A 25,093-nucleotide genomic window follows, 5' to 3' on the forward strand; every position below is an offset into this window, starting at 1 on the left:
TAATATACAAACCAAGTGTGGTTTATGAAATTTCATACCAGACCTGGATCCAACATGAGTCCTAATCAAGATCCACAATTCTCTAATGTAAGAAATATAAAAAACAATATTTTATCAACTATGAACCAGGTCTGGTTTATATAATCTTAATCAGACCCAAGTGTGGTTTTACCTATGGAAGTCTGCTTGGACCCGGATTCAGATCTAATGCCAACACCTTTTAGTCAGATTTGGGCCTGTAGCCACCCATTTCTGCCAAAGAGTGGAAGCCATTTCGACCAAATCTAAACCCATGGATGCATTTAGCATGGACAAAATAGTAGGGATTGACCCTTCAATTATATTTTTTGACATAAAAATGCCATTTTTGAAGGGATGAAGATTTGAGCATTGATTTTTCAAATCTTAGAAACTGAAAACCTGATATGCACATCAGAAAAAACTTGATCCAAAGAGTCTGGGGTTGCACTAGGCAAACATGTTAGCTCACAACTGGAAGGTTAGATGTACAAAAAAACACAACATAAAAAATTTAGAGTTTTTCACTATGAGTCTGGGCTTGCTCTAGGCAACTTAGTTACTATTAAAATATACACAAAAATCAGTAAATTTCAGACAATAAATTACTTTCATTTAACTGCAACCATCAGTTCATCTTTAAAACAAAATGTAAACAAAGAATGGGTATAAACAAACCCGTGTAAACTCAGATAAAGACAAAAAAAAATGAAAATGTATGATTTTTAAGGCAATTTTAAATGCAGCAAACGTTCAAGTAAAACAGAAATGAAAAAAATATACTAAAATATTGGAACCCACAAAAAAGAAAACTTAGATTATACCATGAATTAAAGGAATTTAGGCTTAAACAGAAAGGAATTGCACGAGGGAAAAAAAAAGGTAAATAGAGTGAAACCTGCAAAGATGTGCACATAATTAAGAAGATTAGACCTCCGACGACATGAAACCCACAAAGTGAAAGAAAAAAAGAACAAAAAAAAAATGAAATATAACAAAGCAAAAATAAAAAACAATTACTTTCTATAAAAATGGGTGACAAAATATTAATAAATTGAGGAATCATGAACCAATGTTGTTAGATGCGTTGAGGCAAGGCGAAGCATTGTGACCTTCATGAAACGAGGCATAGGCCTCGAAGTGTTTAAGCGCAAGTATCATGATTAGATAATTAAAATATTAAAAAACAAAACAAAAATAAGAAATAGTCAAACAAACAATAAAAGTTTGTGCACATAGGTGAATGTGTCTGTCCCTAATAATTTGGGCACGTTCATGCCCTATTAAAATTCATTCAAGAAAGTAAAATTACAATTAGGAAGTTTAAATATGCTGATTATTCATGAGTTTTTGTTCTTTACATGCTTTAACATTTTTTTGTTTGTCTTTATAATCTATCATTTTTGGTGTATGCATTGGCAGAAACATCGGATTTACTGCACTATAAGATGCAGGAAATCAAATGAAAAAATAACCCATTAAATTGATGCTTTATAATACCACACTAACATGAAAAAAACGATAGATATGCATAGTTTCTGTTTTGTATTAAAAAATATATGAAAATGAAGATACCCATGGATTGTTTCTACCTCCTTAACATAAAAGTGGTGTGCAGTTTTATTCAATTTCCAAATTTCCAAACAATAGAAGAAATTTTAGTGAGCTTTTCTGATTTGATATTCTAAAGTAGCAAGAATATAATGTCTTGTAACCAAACGGGTTTGACTAGTGGCATTGATTGAATCACAAACCAACCACGGCTATAGCATGGAAAAAAAATCATCACCAATGTATTGGTCATGCCAGAGGCATAAACCCCATCTGGAAAGGAGACCTCAATATGAGGCACGCCTCAACGATAATTACACTTTGCTCCCACGCTTCGATTACGCTTCATGTCTCAAAGCTTAGGTACTTAACATTGTCATGAACTCTCTCAAATGAAAACCATAAAATTTGGTTTCTTTCTAAACCCACATCAATTTGGAAGATAAAATTTTAAAAAATGAACAAAAGAAAGGAAAATACCATGGTTCTTATTCAAAACGTATATCACAAAAACTGTTTTTTGAAAAAATTATAGATTCTAAAGCAAATTGAAATGGCAATATATGGCTATATATATATAGCCTATATTGTTACCATGGTTACACAGAGAAACCCACAGCCTAGTAACAGATAGATCATAGATCGACCCCCAAGGGGGGAAACTCCGTGGCTAGGACCCTCCTGTCCCGGGGAATATGCTGAGTGTTGGCTTATGCAAAGAGGTGACGCCCACAGGATTTGGACCCACCTGTCTGATAGCCTAGGCCTAATCACACTAGGCCAACCCCCCTTTGGGGACGATCAAAGTCTCTTGGATCAATTATAATTTAATTTTCCCAAAGTACATAACCATTATAGCTTGCATGGGAGAGTCTAGTTTGGTGGAAAGTAATTAAAACAATAGTAATGATAAGGTGCTCACGGAGTACCTAATCTCACCTAAAAGAAGCTTTAGATTTTCAAAAAATTTAAACTTTTATTGTTGATCAGACCCTATAGATATAATCTATAAGCATTATTTAGTAGAAAACAAGTTTTGGATCGTGATTATATCATACATGTATGTGTTTAAGACCTTTAAAAATCAATGACTCACAATGTATCAAAATCTCATCACTTAAAAAATCCTATATGTCCAAAAACCATTATCCAAAGCATGATTCCTAACAAATAAACTTTGTTGAGTATATCCGTAATACAACTTACAACCATGATTTCTACCGTGTGAGAGTAGGTACTCTCAGAGCACCGTAGCATTACTCTTAAAACAAAGAACTCAAATCCGACCAATCATGTGTAAGCCCAAACCAAGTCAAAATTAAGCTCCACACTTTACCTCAGGCCAACCCATCTCAGCCGTGTACTGTAGGAGCAAGGTTTTGAATTTTAGGTGGTTCCAATCTAAATTTGCTGCTAGATCAAAGCCATGCTTATTACTGAACACATACTTCTAATTCTATGTAAGCAGAAATTTACACCAGAATGCAAGAGAGAATCAGAGAGAGTTGGCAGTCTGAATGAAAGAACGAAAAGGTGCTGACACAAAAAACTAAGATTTTCAATTGTTCCCAAATCTATTTCTCCAGGAATTACGTATAAATAATTTACATTTAACTCACATGCACCTGCCCCCAACAGACCCTAAGGTTCTACGGGTGGAGCCAATAGTTGGAACGGGACTTGAATTTGTTTAAAGTTGAGACTTGACACAAGCTCTTTGGTCAAAAGGAGTTAATGAGAAGGGAATTGGAAAAGCATTTGAGGAGTTGAGGGGATGGTTATAATGTCTGCTCCTAGTTTGCACCCAGAAGTTGACAAACACTCTCTTTGATGAATTACATGGCTTAAACTTCAGTAAGCCTCCCAACGGCTCTCGACTTTAACCAAAAACTGCTGACCAGTAATACCATTATTGATTCAATCCCTGCCCACTTGTGATGCAGAGAATATTTATTTGACCAAGTCGAAAACAGCAACAATGTCATTCCAAGTTAACAGCCTCTTGATGACATAGGATCACAAACAAGCAAATGCAGAAATCATGGCCAACCTAAAGAAGGCTTTGCATCCTGATATAAGCCATGGCAGAACAACAGATATAACAGGGTAAAAAAAGGTGGGTTAAAACAATATGGCAAAAGAACAATAAATTAATCGGGGAATAACAAGGGTTGCTGCATTGATGTACATACCTTCATATGCTTTAGTCCTATCATGGGAAGATTAACAGTCAGAAAAATACAGGTGAAAGCACTCTTATTATTCCAGCCACAGAAAGAAAGTGATTCTTCTTCTTTTTTTGAGAAGACAAGCAAAAGAAAATCAATCATACTGCTAATGAGACACAGTAAAACTAAAAGGACTGATGAATTTTAATGAGATGTCTGGTTTGATGATTGACAGAAGTCATACCGTCTAAATGGAAAGGACAGAAAGAACATCTTAAATCACCTCATCTTCTCTTCAATTACTGGTGTATATAATGACAATAACACTAGGGATGAAAGATTTATCAACAAGATCATCAGCAAAATTCATCAGCATGGGCAAATATCTTCATGACAAGCAAGCCACCTCAATCCTTAAAATTGACTAAACGGTCTGGTATATCGTTTTATAACCTGAGTACTGCATAAAATCTGAATGCTTGTTAATTCGAATGATAATCATGTCATCAACATAAAAAATCAAAACACAAATGCTAATAGAGGCTGAGCTAAAAAATACAGTTCTCAATGTAAATAAAGAGAAACTTCTGCGACATATAGCATTAACCTCTTAAGCTAGGCCTTGCTTAATTAGTCAAGGCCATATATGACCTTTCTCAAACTTGAATCTACTTAGTAGGTACCAGTTATTTAACAGCCACTGGAGTGAAGGTTTCACAATGGTATCAAACTCCTTTATATTTCATTTTACTTATGTACCAATTAGCAACAAATGAACCTTGGACCTTTCAAGATATCCATCAAAATTGGTCTTCACTTTACAAATCCATCTTTTTTCCCAAATAGAAGAGGCAGATATCTCTTTCTAGAGCATTCAATGTGACGAATATATAGTCGTGTCCCAGTACCTGCATTTTTTTAAAGTGCCATGTCATACCCTCCGTACCCATACCCATGAGACATAGGTTTGTAGAAACCTGCCCATGGATCATGTTTTCCCACGTATATGTCGGATTTTTGGGGGATTGAAAAATCGACAGCCTACTATGTACCAAATTTTCAACCCTCAAAATCATTTTTTTATGTCAAAAAAAATGATTCAATGGTCGATTCGCACTTTTTACCGTGCTGAACACACCCATGGGGTCAGATTGGTCAACAATGACCTTTCCCTATGAGTTTCAGAGTTAGGGGGTTTGGAACCCACAAGGGTACCCAATATTTTCCCTAGTAATAATATTAACTTTTTACATTTTGAAGTCATCACAAACAAAACTCATTAACAAATCATCTAAATGAACCTATTTTCAAGGGTTCAAATTGGAAAAACCAACTGAACTCAGATCTCAAATGTGTACCATAACAAATCAATGACAATCAGGCAATGGTTTCAAATATAAAATATATACCCAGTGACAGACAAAAAATAGTTACAAGGCATTATTTGATCTAATTCTATGTCACAGGGGCTTTCCCAACTTAACCTGAGTCATGTCCCCTTCTATATTATTCTTAACGAAAAATTACACAAGAATGATGTGTCTAGTCCTCTTAGCCGTGTCCATGTGATATAGATCTAATATTTGTTTATCTATTGAAAGGTCCTATACCAAATATTTTTTACAGTAAAAACAGTACACCAGCGGCCAGAAGATCAAGAAACTGATGGGATAATTTTTGTAATATAACAAAAAGATTGAAAAATAGATCTTACAAGGAATCACCCCCCAAACAGAAGTAAATGTCCACAATCAGCAAACACGAACAGAGTGAAATCAGTTGGGAAGTGAGAAGATGGTCCTCACTACGCAAGATCCAAATTCCAAACCAACCTTTGTCCATCCTAGGCCACTTAATCTAAACTTGTGTAAGCATCCACTGTTGAAACAACATATGTACTACTGTAGGCGGTCAACTTCCTTTGAATGTTCAGAAGTCCCTCTGTTTGAAAAATTGAAACCTCCCACCACATAGTCAAAAGACACCATATCCAAATGGTGGACCACTTTTCGCCTTTCTTTTAAATCCACCTAACCAAGACTAGGTCTCTACATGTTTGGACCCTTTTAAGAATGCCTCTTCTCCAATGAGGGGAACATGGAGGTGAAATACACGAATTGGCTACAGAGGGTAGACGATAAGAGAGTCCCCAGCCACCAAAGATAGGTACCTAGCCATTCATGATTAAATTTTCTTTGAATTCTCGTTCTCAATAAGGTCCAAAGGTTCTCTATCAAGTTGTCTAGCAAAGGGGTGCATTCCAAGGTAGGTGACAGCTAAAGCTATCAATCTACACCAAAGATATGGAGGCAGAACTGAGCTTCCAAAAATGATGGAAAACTAAATGAAACTTTAGGAATATATCTCACATAGGAATTCAAATATCACCGAAAGATTTATGACTAGTATAAGTAATATTTTAAATCTCATAAAAATATGATCAACAATACAAATACATCTAGCAGACCATATCCACTGCAATCAGTCATGTGGAAAGCATCAAAATCCAAAAGCCAATGAAGAATGTGATTAACAATAATATGTGAGGCAGAGTGAAAGACAGTGCAGTTGCACCTAAACAAAGAAATTAAGAACTGCAGACATGCTATTACATGGCTACTAGAAGATCACTTAAACAGAGGTGGTTGTGTTTGTAGATTAGACCTTCCTCTAAGAAAATCATATTTCATACTTCCAGACTCCATGCAATAATAATATATCGCTCCATCTCTGTTAATTGTGACCAACACTCCAAGAAGATGGAAGAGGTCATGCACCAAGCCTGCTTACCAAACACGATAGAAAATGAAACAACAAACGCATAATCGCTAGTAAGACAAGGTCTTCTACTGTCCCTCTTCCCCAGGTAACATCAACACTGAAAAAACGTTAATATGCATGGACAAGAAACCAGTGAAAGAAGGGAAAACATTGCACATGAAGGTGTAGGAATAGTTATAGGTAGCACTTAGAGTGGGAATCCCACTTCATAGGCAGCAGGAAGCCCCCACTTCTAAAATGAGCAGGAAGTGGTCAAAAATCTTGATTCCTCATACTCAAGAAATAGTTATAGGTAGCACTGATAGTGGGAATCCCACTTCTAAAATGAGCAGGAAGTGGTCAAAAATCTCAATTCTTCATACTCAAGAAATGCAATTCCAGAGATTAAGAACTTGGGATTCTTGAAGTAATTTTTCTATGATTTTTTTTCTGTTTACCAACATATATCACCCACACCTTATAAAGGCTTTTTTAGATTTGGTAGGCATTGCAGCATGTGTTAATTGTTGCATAATTTTTTTTTCAAATGTATAATACTTTGATATATGCCATTCTTGTCTAAAATACTACATGCACACTTGCACAGCTATTGTTTCTAAATGTTGCATGTTTATTTTCATTTTTTTCAGTAAAGTGAGCTAGGATTTCTTAAAATAACTTTTTACATTATGATATGTGCATTAAATAATAGTTTTCCCTTTCTTTTTCCACAAGTTTGTTACAAATCCTGTTTTGCTTTTCAAAGGGTAATCCTTGTCTCTCCCCTCTTGCTCCCCACTTGCCAAACCATTTTAAAATTGTCCCTTCCTGCTTCAGATTCCCATCCCACTACCCCTTTCGCTTCCCACTCTGGTTAGCTATTTAGTGGGATAAAAAGTGGAAATAATTCTTCTTTTTGATATGCTACTATGTGAGTGAAAATGAATCTCACACTCCCTGCAATAACATAATGAAACTCACCCTATATAAAGACAACTTAGTGCAGCATTTTTTCAAGACTTCTCCTTACTTTACAATGCCATAAAAGCAGAAACTAAGAACAAGATCTTCTTGTGTGAGAACCATAAGAAAAACATGAAATCTTTAATTTCATATAAACTAGTTAATTTACCAACACTAAAGACTTCGGGTTCGGGCACTAACAATTCTCACATTTTCACATTTTTCCAAACTCTAAAATCCATTACGCCACTTTTTCGCTTTGTTTTCAAGCTCACCTTTTCTCATGATTACATTGGTCAGACACAAAACATACATGTAAAAACTAAAACATACAATTCAAAGAAGCATGAGATTGAAAGATTTGTTTCACCTACTCAACCATGAGCAAAGACAGCACTCCCGTGAATACAATTGAGGAAAAATTACAAAATTCAGAAATAACAGCCCCCAAACCAGGTAGACTAAGATAGCATCAAATACCTAAATTACTTTGCCCAAGATATGACTTCTCTCTGCAGCAAAGTGCTGAGTCAATCTTCACTGATGTCCTCAACCAAGTTATCTTAATCAATCACAAGGATGCCCACTTGCCCAGTAAAAGCTATACAAATAGAACAGTCATCTTTTGACCCTAATGTATAATGCCATTAATCGTCGCATTAGGAAAATGTTTATGGTAAGACACAAGTGGACTCTTGCTCAAAGATCAAGTATCAAAAGTTTTGGAGGAATCTTGAATAGAGAGTTGTATTGCAATACTGCACAACAGCCTCTCTTACTCGCATAACCAATAAAAGATTAAATTTGAGAAGCTTTTCTGAAGTTCAGCTTGAGTGATTTCTACATTTAGAACTTTGACAGTTTCAGCTTTAAAGATGTGTCAATACTATTAATAATGTATAAACAGATCCGCAGATTATCAATGTTTTAGATGTTTAAGTTCATTAAGTGGTCATCATCTTCCTCAGGTTTGGCAACTGCCCATAAATACTTTTTCACAATTCCTTTTAGGATTTCTTCCTACATAGAAATATAGCCAAATGAATCATGTTTTGATCTGAGATGAATAAAATTTTGGATTAATATGAGCAACTCCGGGCCCGTATAGTTACAGGGAACCGGAGCACCCGATGTTGAACGTGAGATATATTGACGTATTGAAGAGGTCTGGTCACCGCAAGATAATGCATGGGATATTATATTGAGAAGGCAACCTTCTGAGTTGGCCTTTCAGTAGTGGATGATGCCCATGAACCAAATATCAAGTTATTTGCTAGTGCAAAGTGAAGACAAAATGAGGTGGCTACTATCAAATGACGGAATGTACAACTCATCCTCACTATACAGGGTGCTGGTCATTCCACCACTGAATTGGCTACCAAAAAAACACATTGTGGAGGGGTGGCCTCCCACTAAGGGGCTCACTCATGGGCTGGCTTATCCTACACGGGAGGGTAAATACAGAGTTGTGTTGGAAGCATTGTGGTATACAAATGGCAAGCAGGTGCAACTTGTGCTTATGGGAGGAGGAGTCGCTAAAGCTCCTGTTTTAGGAGTGCTTCTACACACATGCACTGCTAACTTGTGCATGGGGGGTTTGAATTATATTTGGAGCAACATGGATTTTTCCAGAGAAATTCTGATCACATGTCACATGGACTCAAGAGGCCCATGTTGGAAATATATTCGGTGAGTCTGGATCCTCACGACATGGAGGTTGTTATGGCTGGAACAAAATCAACACATCTTTAGAGGTAGTTGCAACAATCACGTAGGCTACTGGATCAGCTCAGATTGGAAATCACAGACAAAGCACGCCGCAAATGGCCAAGAAAACTTGGAATGGATTGGCAAGAATACGGCCTTCATTTAGGGACCTTTGTAAAGCCTAAGGCTAAACTAGTTTTTAAATACCATTTTTGGTCTGATGTCTTCTCTCTGTTTGAACTTTGTAGTGGGGTGATACCTCATCACACCTGCAAGTTCTATATGCTTCATACTACTATATGAATGAATGAAATTTATAGTAGGCCAGATGGATCTAAGTCCAACCTAATAGTAGGCCAGGCCAGTTGGCCTTAAGATTAATTGAGCTGAGGGAAAAAATTATTATACAAGCCCAAGTACTTGATAGCCCATTAGGTTCCCAATGAGAGAGGATCAGGTTCCAAGAATCCTTGGATGCCATTGATCATGGAGATGGATGACACCAAATACTCATCTAAGAGTATGGTCTTTGCATAGATGTGCCCCACAAGAATTTCTGATGCCCCTCACTTTGCTGATGAGCTACATCAATGATGCAAAAAATGGAGGGTTAGAAATCATTCAAAACAGGGGGCGTTGAGTAGGTTCTGGGTGCCGTTGATTTTTATGATGAAAGAAGAACCAACCATATGTCCTACTTCCATTAAGTTCTTAGGTCCATGGGGCAATTGAAGTAATTAGTAACAATAGAACAGGGGCCAAAGTTTAGGATTCTTGGAATTGAACAAAAAAGGCAAGGGATGTGGAACCAAGGACCACTGAATGCTTGTGAGGAAACAAAGGAGTGGAAACTGATAAACAGAATAAGAATAAATTAAGACATTCAATGTGAAGATAAGCACATGGATTTTTGGATAAAAGGCAACTGCAAGAACAACATTGTAATTGACATCTGTTTTACAGAAGTACACAGAATTACACTTTGTCAAAATGGAAAAGAAAGTCAGGTATGGAGAAAGTGAAGTAAAAGAAGAAATGAGCAGAAAATAGTTTATACAGAGCCTTTAGTCAATAAGGCAACCAAAGAAACTATTTCCACAGTTGTAAGTCAACAACTTAAACCAGAATATCCTGATCTACATAGCCCAGAAAATCCTGACGGACATGTTACAGGGGGATTCGAACGACAGCATCCAACTCCAATAGCTGATCTCTAAATCTAAAACTGCCAACCAGAAGTCTTGTAGTCCGAAGCACCCAAAGATGGCAGAAACCATCATTTTGTGGAAACTTACAGCATGAATTTTTCACACACACACACACACACACACACACACACATTGACATAGCCTCCAAATCCTGTTATAATCTTTGACGCCGATACCCATCAAACCACCATCAACCAATGGCAACAAGCCATGCAATTATACTCCATTTCAATAAGGTACTGAATAATGAGAATCAAGAGAGTCACCAAAGAATATAACCACATAAAATTACTGAAAATGATATACACAAAACTCAATCTCTGATCAGCAATCAAAGAATTCTAGATGTTAGAATATGAAAGTAATGGATGCCAATCAGAAGAACCAGGGGTCAATATAGACGAGAAGTTCTAATATCACCATGAACTAAATATGCTACCATATTTCGAAATTAGTCAACACTTTCTCGTTTGAGAGAGAGGAAGAGAGAGCAATGCATCACAGTCACATCAAACATAGAGTTCGTTCGAAATACACATCCAGAAAATTTAAAAGAAAAGCCGTAACAATCAAACTCCTCTATCGGAAAACACAGCTTTCGTTTCTATACAGATCACCACGGGAGAAGAGTAGAACACCAAGATCTGTTTTCCGAGCTCTCATTGCTGCTGGTTGGGAGGCAGATGAGGTACACCGGGCCGAGGCGGCCCAAACACTGGAACAGACCCTCCAGGCGGAGGAGGCATCCCAGGACGAGGAGGGGGCGGTGCCATTCCCGGCCGCATAGGAGGCGGAGGGCCCCTCATCGCTTGCATAGGGGGCGGACCCATCGGCCGGAGGCCAAACTGCTGCGGAGGAGGCGGCATCCCCGGCCCACCTCCCGGCATTGGCGGCGGCATGCCGGGCCTAACCGCGAACTGTGGCATCGGAGGGCGGTGCATGGGCGGGGGCGGCTGACCAGGGAAGCCGGGCATCCGAATACCAGGAGGGGCGGCAGGTGGTGGGTAAGAGATAGGCGGGGCGGAGACTTGCGCCATAGGAGGTCGGGACATCTGGGGCAGCATCATGCCGGGGGTCGGGCCGCCGACCCCGCGGATGGGGCCGGCGAGGCCGGGCTGGGCGTGGACGAGGGACGCGGTGGGGATGCCGCGACCAGCGGCGCGGCCGATGCCGGGGCCGGCACCGGCAACGACTGCCTTGGCGCGGGACTCCTCGGGAGGGGGAGGGCCCTCGACGGTCATGGAGATGACCTCCTCTCCGCGGAGGAGGACGAGGCCGAGGGTGCGGCGGTCCTCGCGCTCCTCCTTCTTGCCCTTGACAGGGGGGAGGCGGCGGAACTCCTCGCAGTCGCCGAGCACGAGGTTCATGTGGCGGTCGAAGGCCATGAACTTCCCGACGAACTGCCGGCCGTCCTGAATCGTCACCCTCATCCTGTAGTTTATGAACTGCAGCATCTTCGACCCCTTCGACATCGACATTTTCGCTCCCTCTCGCTTCTGCTGCTCAAACTGGTTCGCTAGGGTTTTAGGGGAAAGGGTTTTTCGGGTTGTTGGGTGTTGAGCGGGGGATGGACTTGACTCTCGGGGGTCTCTTTAGAACCCGGTGCACTGTTGAAGGGGTGAACTAGAATAAATGGTAAGTTTTTTCAGGTGAGTTAGAGAATCCAGTTCATTTGAATCAATTCTAAGTCAGAAATAGTGAATTAGTGAGGAATAGAGCCAAACTATTAGATAATGATGTAAGCCCACTGAGAAACCATGAAAGCATGTTTGGGTTTATATTTTTCTATCATAATAAAATATTTTTTAAATTTTTTAAAAATATTACAATTTTCAGCAGATCAAGTGCCACATGCTCATATATTTATAACGGGTAGGGCTGGTAAATGAGCCTAACAGTGCATGTTTGGGTTTGGGTTTTCAAACACATACTAGTCTTCATGGCTCGTCTCATACCCATAATGGGCCTAGCTTGGCTCATCTTGCCACGAACACTAGTTGTTTGGGCTTGTCTCATGAACAACTCCTATGGTCATCACTATCCGAGTTGCAACTCATATGAGTTTTTTTTTTGTATGATCACCACTATATGAGTTTCAACTCAGCTCAGGCTCGCGATTTCAAAATCGTGAGCCTTGCTCAAATCTCAACTTCACATGAGCTCCACTCATGCTCGAGTTTGATCATCCCATTTGAACACGTAAGCCTTATTTAGCTTGCAAATTAATATGAGTTTAGCTCAAGCTTGACTGCGAGTAGCTCATTTAGTAGAATCCAAAAGAATTTAGGGTGCATTTGGATTCATGTGAATTCCCATGTATGAGATTTCATATTTCTTAAGACATATGTTTCTCTTGTTTGGAAGCCATTACTGTTTTAAGAAAGGGAATTTTAATTTTTCAGAATTCTCTAATTAGAGTTTTCACCTCCTTAGGTGGGAACTCTTAATTCTCGATCTATCAGGAGGACTCCTTCCTCTCTCATTCTCCCACCCTCCTTATTCATCCCTCCCTCTTCCTCTCTCTTCTTTCCCCTCGTCCTCCAACTCCTCTTCTACTATTTTCCTCATCCTCTTTTTCCCCTTTCCTCCACCTCCTCCCTTCTTATTGTTGGATCTGGGAACTAGATTTAGTATAGAGACTGAATTCAGTGTTGGCTACAAATTCAATGTGGTCATAGGGTCTCACGTATGGAACCCTAAGAGCCCACAAACATTTGGGTGGGGCCTATATCTCATAGGATACCCAACACAGTTGAGAATCCTAGAGCCACAATCTTAGTGGTGGGCCGAACAGTTATGGTTGGGTAACTACCTAGGGGAGGCTAAATATTCTTAGCCCTTGCCTATGTAGTAGATATCACAATAAATGCATCGAGAAAACCCCCCTTGAAGTAGGTCATAAAAAATCTTGCTACGCACACCAAGGCAATAGAAACCCAACATTGGTATTAGAGCCTGGTTATCATGTGTGCGCAGTAGAGCTCGACGATCATTGTGAGCTCTCCTTGTCGAAAAACCCAAGAACTGTTGGTTGTGCCCGACGGTGCTGCCTGCAGAAATTGACTACAACGTAGTAGCCGAAGAGAGACTGCCTGCGAAGATGAGCCTAGCGTTGGAAGGGCTTGTCTGCCAGACCCCAACTATTCAAGCTACATGTGTGAGGCAGTAGAAAAAAATTAGAGATACATACTCTGCCAGACAACTGAGTGTCATCGGTCGGATGAGTTTAACAGAGCCACTAGTGAGAGGTGGTAGTTGCAGGAAAAAAATATGCCCGCAGTGGTGGGTGGTGTGAGTTTTATGAAAACGCTTTTTAAAATAATATTTTTAATCAAAATCACATGAAACGATTGATAAATAAAATAAAAAACCGCAATAGTCTAACCCAACTAAAAACTAAAATGACTTTGATTTACCAAATTAACACAGTAGTTTGACGTTGAATCTAAATAACAAAAGACACTGATGAAGAACAAATAAGAAATAAAAAGGGGCTAAAGACATCAAACACGTTGAAACAAAAAGAAACATTAGCTTTTGAGACTGAATAAAATAACTCATAAACTAAAAAAATGCAAATCACTAAAATACGCAGATTATGAACTAACATGTATTTTTGTTCTTTTTCTTTTGGCAATAGCTGAAAACACATAAAGAGAAGGGGAAGAAGAATATCACCTTAGGGATCGCTTTCGACAGACCGGTTGAGAAGAGAGATTGATTGATCCCAGCTGCATACATGCCTCCCTGACGAAGAAGAAAAAGTTGTCGATGCCGAAAGGGTTCGAAGCTTGAAGAAAAATGGGAAGAAGAAGGGGAGAATAAGGAGAGAAAGAAATCAGCAAAAGAGAGAGGAGAAGCAAGGGAGAGAGAGAAGGAGGCAAGAAGGAGGGGAAGCAAGAGGGCCGCGGGAAAAAAATATTTTTCCCAACCCTCTAAACTACTATTTATAAGCCTAATTAGGTTAAAACAAAGTTTTCAACAGAGTCCGAATATTTCTGATAATTTTCAAAACAAGGTCTCTCACTACAAGAAAAATGTGTATTAGTGACGGACGCTATCCATCGCTAAACACGTTAGCGACAAAATAGCGACGGATAGCGTTCGACACATAACCCTAGTCGCTAAACTGCGAAAAAAATTATTTGTCGCTAATTTAGCGACGGTAGCGACGAATTAGCGGTGGATCATGTCCGTCGCTAAATAGAGACTGATTTGGTTATGCGTCAGAATTTAATCTGTTACTAATCCGTCATTATTCTTTAACGAGGGATACATATCCATCGCTAATGTTCGTCGCCAAATTGGCGATGGCCATTAGCGACAGTTTAAATTCCGTTGCAAACCAATGACTACTTTAAATTGGTGACGGAGTAGTGACAGACAGGTGAAACAAATTTAACACAAGTTCTAAGTTAAACAAACTTTAACAACCGAATACAGTCCTTGCCAAGTTATAATTAGTTACAAGTACGTCAAACAAATTAAACAAATGAATCTAATCCTCGCCAAGATTCTGGGCATCATCCTCTTCATTTTCTCGATCTACCCCTTCCTCCATGCCTCCATCAACTCATCTACGCTGATCATCTCTAGCATCCTACAAGAGAACCAAAATATTAGTATTTATAAACAAAATATAATGAAATAAATTATATGCAATGCACCTAATCTAATGCAACAAAGTAAAAGGTTGAATGACACATACACTAGAAATAAACTGAAGGACATTAACAGAATTCAGATGTGTTCTAAGGCTTGGAAAAAAAATTTATAGTGATTCAATCATGCAGATGTGTTATAAGGTTGTCAAAGAATGCCACAGTGATTAACGCATGCATATATAGTTTATAAGGCTGTCAAATAAATGTGTTATGTATCACAATCATGCATATATGTGTTACAAGACAATCAAAAAACTTTCATAGTGATGAAATCATGCTTATATGTGTTCTAATGTTGTCAAAAAACTTGCATAGTGATTCAATTATGCTCATATGTGTTCTAAACCAGTCAAAAAACTTTCATATTGATTCAATCATGCATAAATGTGTTCTAAAAAAAATTTATAGTAATTCAATCGTGCATATGTGTGTTCTAAGGCAGTAAAAAAAATCATAGTGATGAAAGCATGCTTGTATGTATTCTAAGGTTGTCAAAAAACTTTCATAGTGATTCAATCATGCATATATGTGTTCTAAGGTTGTAAAAAAACTTTCATATTGATTCAATCATGCATATATGTGTTCTAAGGTTGTCAAACAACTTTGATATTGATTCAATCATGCATATATGTGTAATAAGGCAGTCAAAAAACTTTCATATATGCTAATATCATGCTCATATGTGTTGTAAGGCAGTCAAAAAACTTTCATAGTGATTCAATCATGCTCATGTGTGTTCTAAGGCAGTCAAAAAACTTTATATGTGATTCAATCATGTGTATCATGTTCTAAAGCAGTCAAAAAAATTTATAGTGATTCAATCATGCACATATGTGTTATAAGGCATTAAAAAACTTTCATATATGCTAATATTAGGCTCATATGTGTTCTAAGGTTGTCATAGTGATGAAAGCATGCTTGTATGTATTCTAAGGTTGTCAAAAAACTTTCATAGCGATTCAATCATGCATATATGTGTTGTAAGGTTGTAAAAAAACTTTCATAGTGATTCAATCATGCGTATATGTGTTATAAGGGTGTCATAAAAATTGTATAGTGAATCAATCATGCATATATGTGTTATAAGGTGTCAAAAAAATTTATAGTGAGGCAATCATGCATATATGTATTCAATCATGCATATACTAGCTTGAAATCTAACGACATGAAACAAAAGACATGAATCTTTATACCTAACGGGCATCAGAGCTCATGTTGAATACAGACGAAGTTTTCCTATTCTGAAAAAAGTTGCACAACTCATTACGGACAATGTTGAGAATGACTTCATTTAAAAAGTACTGCATTTTGTTCTCAAGACGATGATAGACACCATCCCAAGACATAGCAGGGTCAATCAGACATTGGGAGTTGATGCTAGTGGGAGAACTCTGAGAGCCATGGCTGTAGGAGGCAATGACTGTTGTGGTGTTCATGTTACTTCCAAACCCGAACACACAACCCTTTTTGGGTTCACTGGTTGCAGTCACCCATGCTTCAGGATCAAAAGGCGGATGCTGAGTGGAGTCATCGCCATATTGTTGTACCATTTGTTGCTCGTATGTCACGTACAAAATAATGATTAGAATATGAATTAAGAATTAAGAATTACAATATTTATGATAACGTAATTCATAGTAACTTGTATATTACAATGTTTATTAATGCAAGAAATACATACTGATGTCGCTCTCGCCTTCTCTGATACAAAATCTCTCATGCTCTTACGTTTATGTGTTTCAATAAACACATCCTTGTAAGGCACAATGTCTCATTTTTCTGCTTTCTGTAATATTAAATGATAAAAAAATTGATTAATAAGTATGCAAAAATACTTACAAATTTGATTTTATATATATATATATATATATATATATATATATATATTGATGAGTTACCATTTTCTTTTGGTGGCTCCCAAAAGTCCTAGATCCACCTGTGTGTAGATGGACATCGGGCATCTTCGCTCAGTTTTGTGCAGCCTTTGCTGAGCGGTTTCGAAATTCATTGCTTGCCCACTTGTCATACATGCCCTCCCAATAATCTCTCCTGATAGTAGAAGGCCCATAGCCTTTCCACTGCAGTGGATCATCTATCCCACCAGCTGCTTTTTTTGCTGCAGTCTTCATATTGTGCAGCATCTCGGCAAATCGGTTGGCAGCCACCTTCTGCCACACTACCATCGCGTCTTTCTCCTTATTCGTAGTCATGAAGCAATGGAAAGCCTACAAATACTTTCAAAAAGTTAGCACACATGAGCATAACAAAAAAATAAATATGAAACACATTAGTTATGATAAATGATTGCATACCATGAATGAGGACATTAATATGTCCAACACCTCCGTCAGGTACTCTTTCCATTGGGCGATTGATCCTGGAAGATGCTGCAATAGTGACTTCCTAATGTCTTGTATTACTTCTCGCTGCTTAAACCTCACACTGCACATGAATTGATACGCATTAACAATCGACTGTCGATATACACTATTTATAAGATAAGTATTAGACAAGTGACAATGAAATACTTACTGTCGACTATCAATATACACTATTTGAATGAGTCATCGTGTGTCACACTGAGAAGACCCTACATCCAGCGTTGTCTATTGATATGTATGAGTAGCTGGTGTTGGTTGGTCATGTATAGGCGAAACATCACCTACAGAACAATGAATTAGAAATTTACACAATGCATATTTAAACTAATCAAGTATACAATTATTTAAATGATATACCTATCGAAGCGACCTGTGAAGATGAAGGCTAAGACTGGCTACCACTGGGTGTTCAATGACTGTGACCTCCATGAACCATATTCTAACAAATAAAAAATGTCATGCAATATATTCAAACATTGCAATACCCTTCAAATCATTCAAATTATTGCAATACATTTTAATACATTCAAATTATTCACAGCAAATATTGTAATACATTAAAACATAAGATATAATATCACTTGTTAATCATGGATAACTTATCCTTAACTTGCAATACAATTGGATCAGTTACACAACTCTATATCTTCATGGATACATAATCAAATAAAAAATAACTTCATGCAAGACATTCAAATATTGCAATACATTCAAATAATTCAAACACGTTACAATGCATTCAAATCATAACTCTATACCTATCGAAAATACATAATCAAATTGAAAATAACTTTATGCAATACATTCAAACATTGCACATCTTTCAAATCATTCAAATCATTTCAATACATTCAAATCATTCGCATCAAATAGAGGTATGTATTACGAGATGTATTGCACTAGCTCGAGAATGCTTTCTCATCACTTGTTTGACTTTCATATTCTTCTTCTTCCTCCTCCTCATCTTTTTCTTCTTTTTTATTGGGCGCCCATCCACTTGGTATATCATTTGGATCACATTTTTCCATGCATGTGCCATCGGACAATGGAGATATGACATGCATATCATGTGCGACATCGTGACCATAAGAGAAGTCATATATATCATGTGATTGATAGTAATCACCCTCTTCAGCAATCTTGTCTTCCTCTAACTGATCATACTCGGGTATAGTTTAGACTTCACCTTACAAACTGTCCACCATTCATTCATATCTGACTTCCTTGTAGTCGGATATGAAGTATAGTAAACTTATTGAGCTTGTGAGGCTAATATGAATGGTTCATATGTTCCAAACCTTGATTTATGATTCACCTCCACAATGCCTGAGGCTTTGTTAACTCTTGTTGTTGTGGGATCAAACCAATGACACTTGAATAAAGTTACACTTATTTTCACATTCTTTCTGTACTTCTGCATCAGTGAGATGTGGAAGTTTTCTTCGCAACTCCAGATCAAATCGTCTACACTTAACAAATACTTATATTAGTGAATCATGTACGCACGTATAGAACTTAGTGTTACATATTAAGTATACTTACTCAATGTATGGGTCGATTGTTGAGCAATTAAAAAGGATATAGATTTGTGTTGCGTCTTGCTCTCGATCTTCCAAGAGTCTTGACCGGCAACTACCAAATGTATGCCCAAGTGGTTGAAATATCGACAATTTGTCAGCTACAGTAAATTGTTCTTCATCATGATTACGAGGTAGACATGTGTAACGTGTTGGAATGTGAGGTTCAAAGTACATAAATGAGAAAATTGAAATCTCTTCTAAATTATACGTCTCACAAATAGAGTCATCTACTTTTGCTTTATTTCGAACCTTTTTTTTTTAGGTCAAACATGCATCTGTCAACAATATACATCTCAGATTATAATAAATTTCTCAATAACATTAAAGAGAAAAATATAAAAAAAAATATACCTTTCAAATGGGTACATCCACCGATATTGCACAGGACCACCAACCCTTAGTTCATATAGCAAATGTATGATCACATGTTTCATAACATCAAAAAATGCTGACGGAAAAAGCTTCTCTAGCTGACAAATACTAGTGACGACAGAATCCTCGAGATTCTTTACTTCAGATACTACGACTTTTGATGCGCAAAATGTTTTAAAAAATCTACTTAATTCGGACAATACCTCCCATATAGGTTTTTCTAACATATCATGGAATGCTAGGGGTATCAACTGTTGTATAATGACATGACAATCATGGCTCTTCAACCCATATAATTGTCTCTCTTCTATCTTCATAGCCCGAGCAATGTTAAAGACGTATCCATCTAGAAATCTCAACTGTCTCAACCATTGACATATCTGCTTTACTTGATCTGGTCCAAGTACGTACCTTGCCTTTGGTTTCAGTACTTTGTCATTGTACTCTTTGAGTTTCAATTCTGGTCTTTTACATATTACTTTTAAATCCATACGGACCTTCAGATTATCCTTCATTTTTTCTTTCACATTCATTACCGTATTGAACACATTATCAAACACATTTTTCTCTACATGCATCACATCCAAATTATGTTGTATCAATAAGGTCAGCCAATATGGTAGTTTCCAAAATATAGATTTCTTTATCCAATTGTGATCCTTCCCAAATCCAAGGAAGGGCGTCGGGTTACAGGCATCTGTTAGTCCACATGGAAAGTATAGCAATCTTCTTAAAATCTCTATGCCAGACAATCTTGTTGGTGGACCTTCCATTTCAGTTGTGCCTGCTCGAAACACATTCTTTTGTCGTCGAAACGAATGGTCGCTGGGTAGAAATCGACAGTGACAATCAAACCAACACGGCTTCCTTTCATGCGTCAATCTAAAAGATTTTGTATCCTCCATGCAGTACAGACATGCCAACCTCTCGTGTGTGCTCCAACTAGATAACATACCACATGCAAAGAAGTCACTGATTGTCCATAGAACAACAACCTTCATATTGAAGTTTTATTTTTTGTGGGCATCGTACGTTTGAACACCATCATCCCACAGTATTTTCAGTTCATCAATCAATGGCTTTAAATATATATCAAGATTTTGGCCTGGAGAAGTCGGACCAGGGATCAATAGAGACAAGAAAAGATTTTGATGCTTCATACACAAGCTTGGAGGAAGGTTATATGGGGTGACAAATACCGGCCAACACGAGTATGGGGTTTATCTACCCCCAAATAGATTAAATTCATTTGTACATAAACCTAGCCTAACATTTCTCACCTCCATTGCAAAGTTCTGATGAGTACGGTCAAAGTGCCTCCAAGTTTCTGCGTCAACAGAATGTGTGATCTTGTCTTCATCATGTCAAACTTTATTTGCATGTTATATCATTTGTTTAGTTGTCCTCAAAGACATATACAGTCGTTGCAATCTAGGGGTGAGAGGGAAGTGTAAACACCCCAAATTTTCACTCGCATTCACAAACACCTCTCTTTAACCATTGAGACCTGTTCTTTGGGACTTCCAGAGATCAAATGGGTCAACACCTGAGCCTGGATCACTCAGAGGTCCAATTTTTATTTCAAATTTTCAATATTTCTATATTATGGCTCAGATATTCATCTTCAACTACAAATTCTCAAAATTTTATTTGTATCCAAAGTTTGAAATTTTAAATCTTTTGCTCAGAGTGCATTCCCCTAGAAATATTGCATGTCAGTGCATGTCATTGTATATCAATGTATAGCATTTCACATCATTCTATTGCACAACATGTCATTTCGAGGTCCAGAACTCCAAATTTTGAAAAATTTTAATCCAGATTCGAATTTTAAACCTTTTTTAAAATCAATTACAAAACCCCTGGGTTTCAAAATTAACATTTTTACCCTTGGATAACCCCCAGGACCTTATATTTCAAAATACTTTTCTCAAGAAAATAATCTGAATTTCTTTCTCAATTTTCAAATTTTGCAAGCTGGACCCACTTTGCCAAGGGGGACAAAACTCTGAATTTCAAAAATACAAAAAAACTTTCATTTAGTTCAAAATTCTCTTTTCGAAATTTTATAAAATCATTTTTAATCCCTTTGGTTTTTTAAATAGTTTTTAAAATTCATTTTTTTTAAAAACTATGTGGGTCCCACCCCAAGGTGGCGCCACACATTTTATTTTTATTTTACTATTTTATTCCTTTCAAAATAATGTGTGGGCCCATGCCAAGGTGGTGCCCCACTCAAAATTTTCAAAACAAAAAAAATCTTTCTTTTTAAGAAAATCTCTTTTTCTTTATTTATTTATTTATTTATTTAACCTAGCAAGAGGGAGTGGACCCCCACCAGGAGGTCGACCCCCTCTCTTTCTTTCCCTTCTTCTCTTTTCCCTCTCTTTCTCCTTTCCTTTCTTCTCCCCTCTCTTCTTTCCTTTCTCCTTCCTTCCCTTTTCTTCCTTCCTTTCTTTCCTTTCTTCCCTCTCCCTTTCTTCCTTTCTCATTGTCGCCACCCTCTCTCCTTAAATCCCCAACTAACAAAAAGGCATGGGACGGTGGACTCTTCCTCTCTCTCCCTCTCATTCATGCATTGCCTATTCTCTCTCTCTCTCTCTCTCTCATCTCTCTCTCTCTCTCTCTCTCTCTCATTGCCGTATCCCTCCTTCAGCCGGTGTAGCAGACCTCCAAGGCAGCCTCCTCCAGTCAGTTGCAACCTCCTCCAAGGCAGCCTCCACTACCGCAAGCTCCCTCTAGCAGCAACCTCTCCCACTCAGCCTGTGTTAGTACTGTCCCTATAGCATCGCCTCTAACTGTGGCGACTACAACACAACAACCACCTGTTCCAAGGCCTCCAGTCGGTGACCATCTCCTTCTCAAACAGTGCATCCACCATCCCTAGCAACCCCTTCAGTCGTTGCCACCTGTTGCCTCCCTCCAAGATCTCCAGCCCGTGATACCATCGCCTCCTCCGCAGTCTCCTCTTTTAGCCGATCCTAGCAAAACATCTCCCAAGGTAAGATCTTCCTATTTTCTTTTCTAATTTTTTTTATTATGTTTCCTGTATAAACTCATCTATCTTGCTATTTTTATACGTATATCCCATGTGAATGTTGTAAGTAGAGGGATCCATCCAATTGATGGATCAGATCCCTCTTTTCACAACAACATAAAAGAAATATGGCTCATCCCCCTTGATCCTATTTGTTTTTTTTGTTTTTCATGATTGGCTGCATAGACCAAGTATCATGTTTAGTTAGATTTGTTGTTTTGCTTGGGTGTTGCTTTGGTTTCATTAAAGTAGGTCTAGTGTTATCTATGTGCATTGTATATCCATTATTTTATGTAGAAATCCTCCATGTTAAATCCAGAAATTTTTATCCTAGATGTATTTGTTTGTAACATATTCCCTGTAAAAAAAATTAGCTTCGTTTGAGAACCACAGCCATATGTAAAAATTATAACATCAGATTCTATTTCTGGCGCCATGAACACCCTGTTTGTCTTGAACTCTGATTCGTTAAATTGAGATCTCCCTCACGGAAGATCTGATTAATGATAAAAAAAAATTTCCATGTATTCATCAGTAGATATATTATTTAACATGATTTTAAGGGAAATTTCCATCATCATTTGCTATTTTTCATAAATCAAGTTCTCCAGAATCTTCTGGAGTGCATGTTACCAGTTGACAAAGCCCTTGATCGATTTAGGTCGATCATAGTTCTTGATCCGTAGGTCTAGTGCAGAATCTGACAGAAAAGGACTTGATCCTATGGATGTTCTCTATTATTTCCCAAAATTTCATAATTTTTAGATTAGTTTTCCTATTTTTCTAGATTTTCTAAGCATGCATGTTGATTTTCTGTTTCTGCTTATTACAGTGATCTAAGCCTCTGATAATCTCATGTTTCCTCTGTAACCATAGCTCAGATCACAAATTTGTAAAAAGAGGATGTGATCCTCTATTTGTCTACTTGTTTGTCCTAAAATTTTAGATTTTTTAGCTATTGTTTAACAATTTTCCTGCAATTTTAGTTGAAAGCCTGTCAGTTTGCCTGTAATTTCAAGGTTGCCAGATTCCGCCGTAGGTTGCCGAAGTTGTAACTCTCCGACCATAGGTCGAATCCTAAGTCTATAAAAGGCAAAAATCCTCCCTTAGTTGTCCACTGTCACCATGAAAAATCTTAGAAACTTTTATGGTAAGGATCAATCAAAAAACATGCTATCATTAGGATAGACACATGCTTGTAGGCTAATATCTTACAATTTTAGGGTTTTTTTTTTATTAATTTCTACATTTAAACATTGCCATAAAAATTCCTTTTGTTATTCTATTCCATTCTTAGGACCACTATGGTCATCCATGCCAAGTTTGGTACAATTTTGAATTCAATTGACCCATGTGTTAGCTAAGTTACCAAAGTAAAATGCTTAATTCATGCGAAATTCAAATATCACGACGATATTTTAGGAAATATTGCAATTTTAGGATTTCTAGTATGCATATAATCATTTCATTCCATCATATATTTGATTTTATTTTCAAACTTATCATTTTTTATAAAATTTCTTTCTAAAAACCCTGATTTCAAGGCCATAGTCTTGTTATCAGGGGCATTTTGGTTATTTTCACTTTAATTTCAAATTTTCAAATCTTTATTTTTGTATTTTCATGCATTAGCATCATTTATTTCTTGTATTTACATCAGGGAGGTATGAATGGGGTTTATATCTGGATAAAATCTGATAATTTCTCGATATTATCGGATAAATCTAGAAAAACCTACATATCTATGCTAACCCATTTTCTAGTTTTGCAGGGATATTCAAGTGGAAGACTGTATTTATTTATTTAATTTTCTTATTTATTATTCAATGTAATATCAAATATAATATTGGAATAAGATTTTACATTTTTTGCATAGAATATGGTGCATTGCATATAGTTTGCTTTCGTAAATTTTAGCATATGATGAATGATGATTTATGCAAATTTTCAAAATTCACTATGATTGACAGGAATGGCACGTGCATGAGCTTTTAGGGAGTTGACAAACTCGGTGGAGTTCGTACTTATGGCCATAGTCAGAATACGAACGAAACCTAGATTTGTCATCTTTGTATAAGCCACATTCAACCTACACTCTTAGGCTAACTTCAAAATCATTGCATTTTTCAAATAATTTTCTCAAACTTTCTTTGAAAATATCTTTTGAATCTACATTCATTCATTTATTTCATTTAGTTTGCATCATGAAAATGCTTCATAAGGCCACACGCCTATTTCCTGGCATATATTTTCCAATTTCATCAATTTCCTCAAAATCGTGTTAAATTTTCTTTGAAAATCAAATCCTCGTAAATTTTTTGTCCTCTTTCTTCAATGGGTTTCTGTCTTCCAAGAAACATTTTCTACTGTGATCCATGATTTTCCAAGAATAGATTTTCCAAGCATTTTCCAAGCAATAGAAGCAAACATCATATTTTCAAAACGTGCATTTTCGAAAATCTCATAGCACATGCTTGATTCTCTGTGCATTTAAGAAATAGAGCATGATTTAGACAGTTGAGCCTAGCTAAGCACACTTTTGATCATTGGTTCAATTACCCTTGGTTATGGTGCCAAGTATGGTTGAACCTCGTATCGACAGGCGAGTCCCATTCTATAAAATTTTTCCACAATTTTAAAACAGAGGCGAGTTATTTTCAAATCTTAGTCAGATTTGACTCGCA

The 25,093-nt window shown here is 37.3% G+C and overlaps 1 protein-coding gene across 1 annotated transcript; it reads right to left on the bottom strand.

Annotated features, from left to right (window-relative positions):
- Positions 1-10,794: 10,794 nt before the first annotated feature.
- Positions 10,795-11,931, bottom strand: LOC149845852 (uncharacterized). The gene has a single exon (XM_089997758.1). It carries the CDS (start codon positions 11,851-11,853, stop codon positions 11,035-11,037), a length of 819 nt encoding a protein of 272 aa, XP_089853884.1. The 5' UTR covers positions 11,854-11,931; the 3' UTR covers positions 10,795-11,034.
- Between the last annotated feature and the right edge of the window lie 13,162 nt (positions 11,932-25,093).

The sequence above is a fragment of the Nuphar pumila genome, chromosome 2, assembly GCF_984573655.1.
Source record: "Nuphar pumila chromosome 2, dmNupPumi1.hap1.1, whole genome shotgun sequence".
In the NCBI taxonomy this organism is placed as follows: domain Eukaryota; kingdom Viridiplantae; phylum Streptophyta; class Magnoliopsida; order Nymphaeales; family Nymphaeaceae; genus Nuphar; species Nuphar pumila.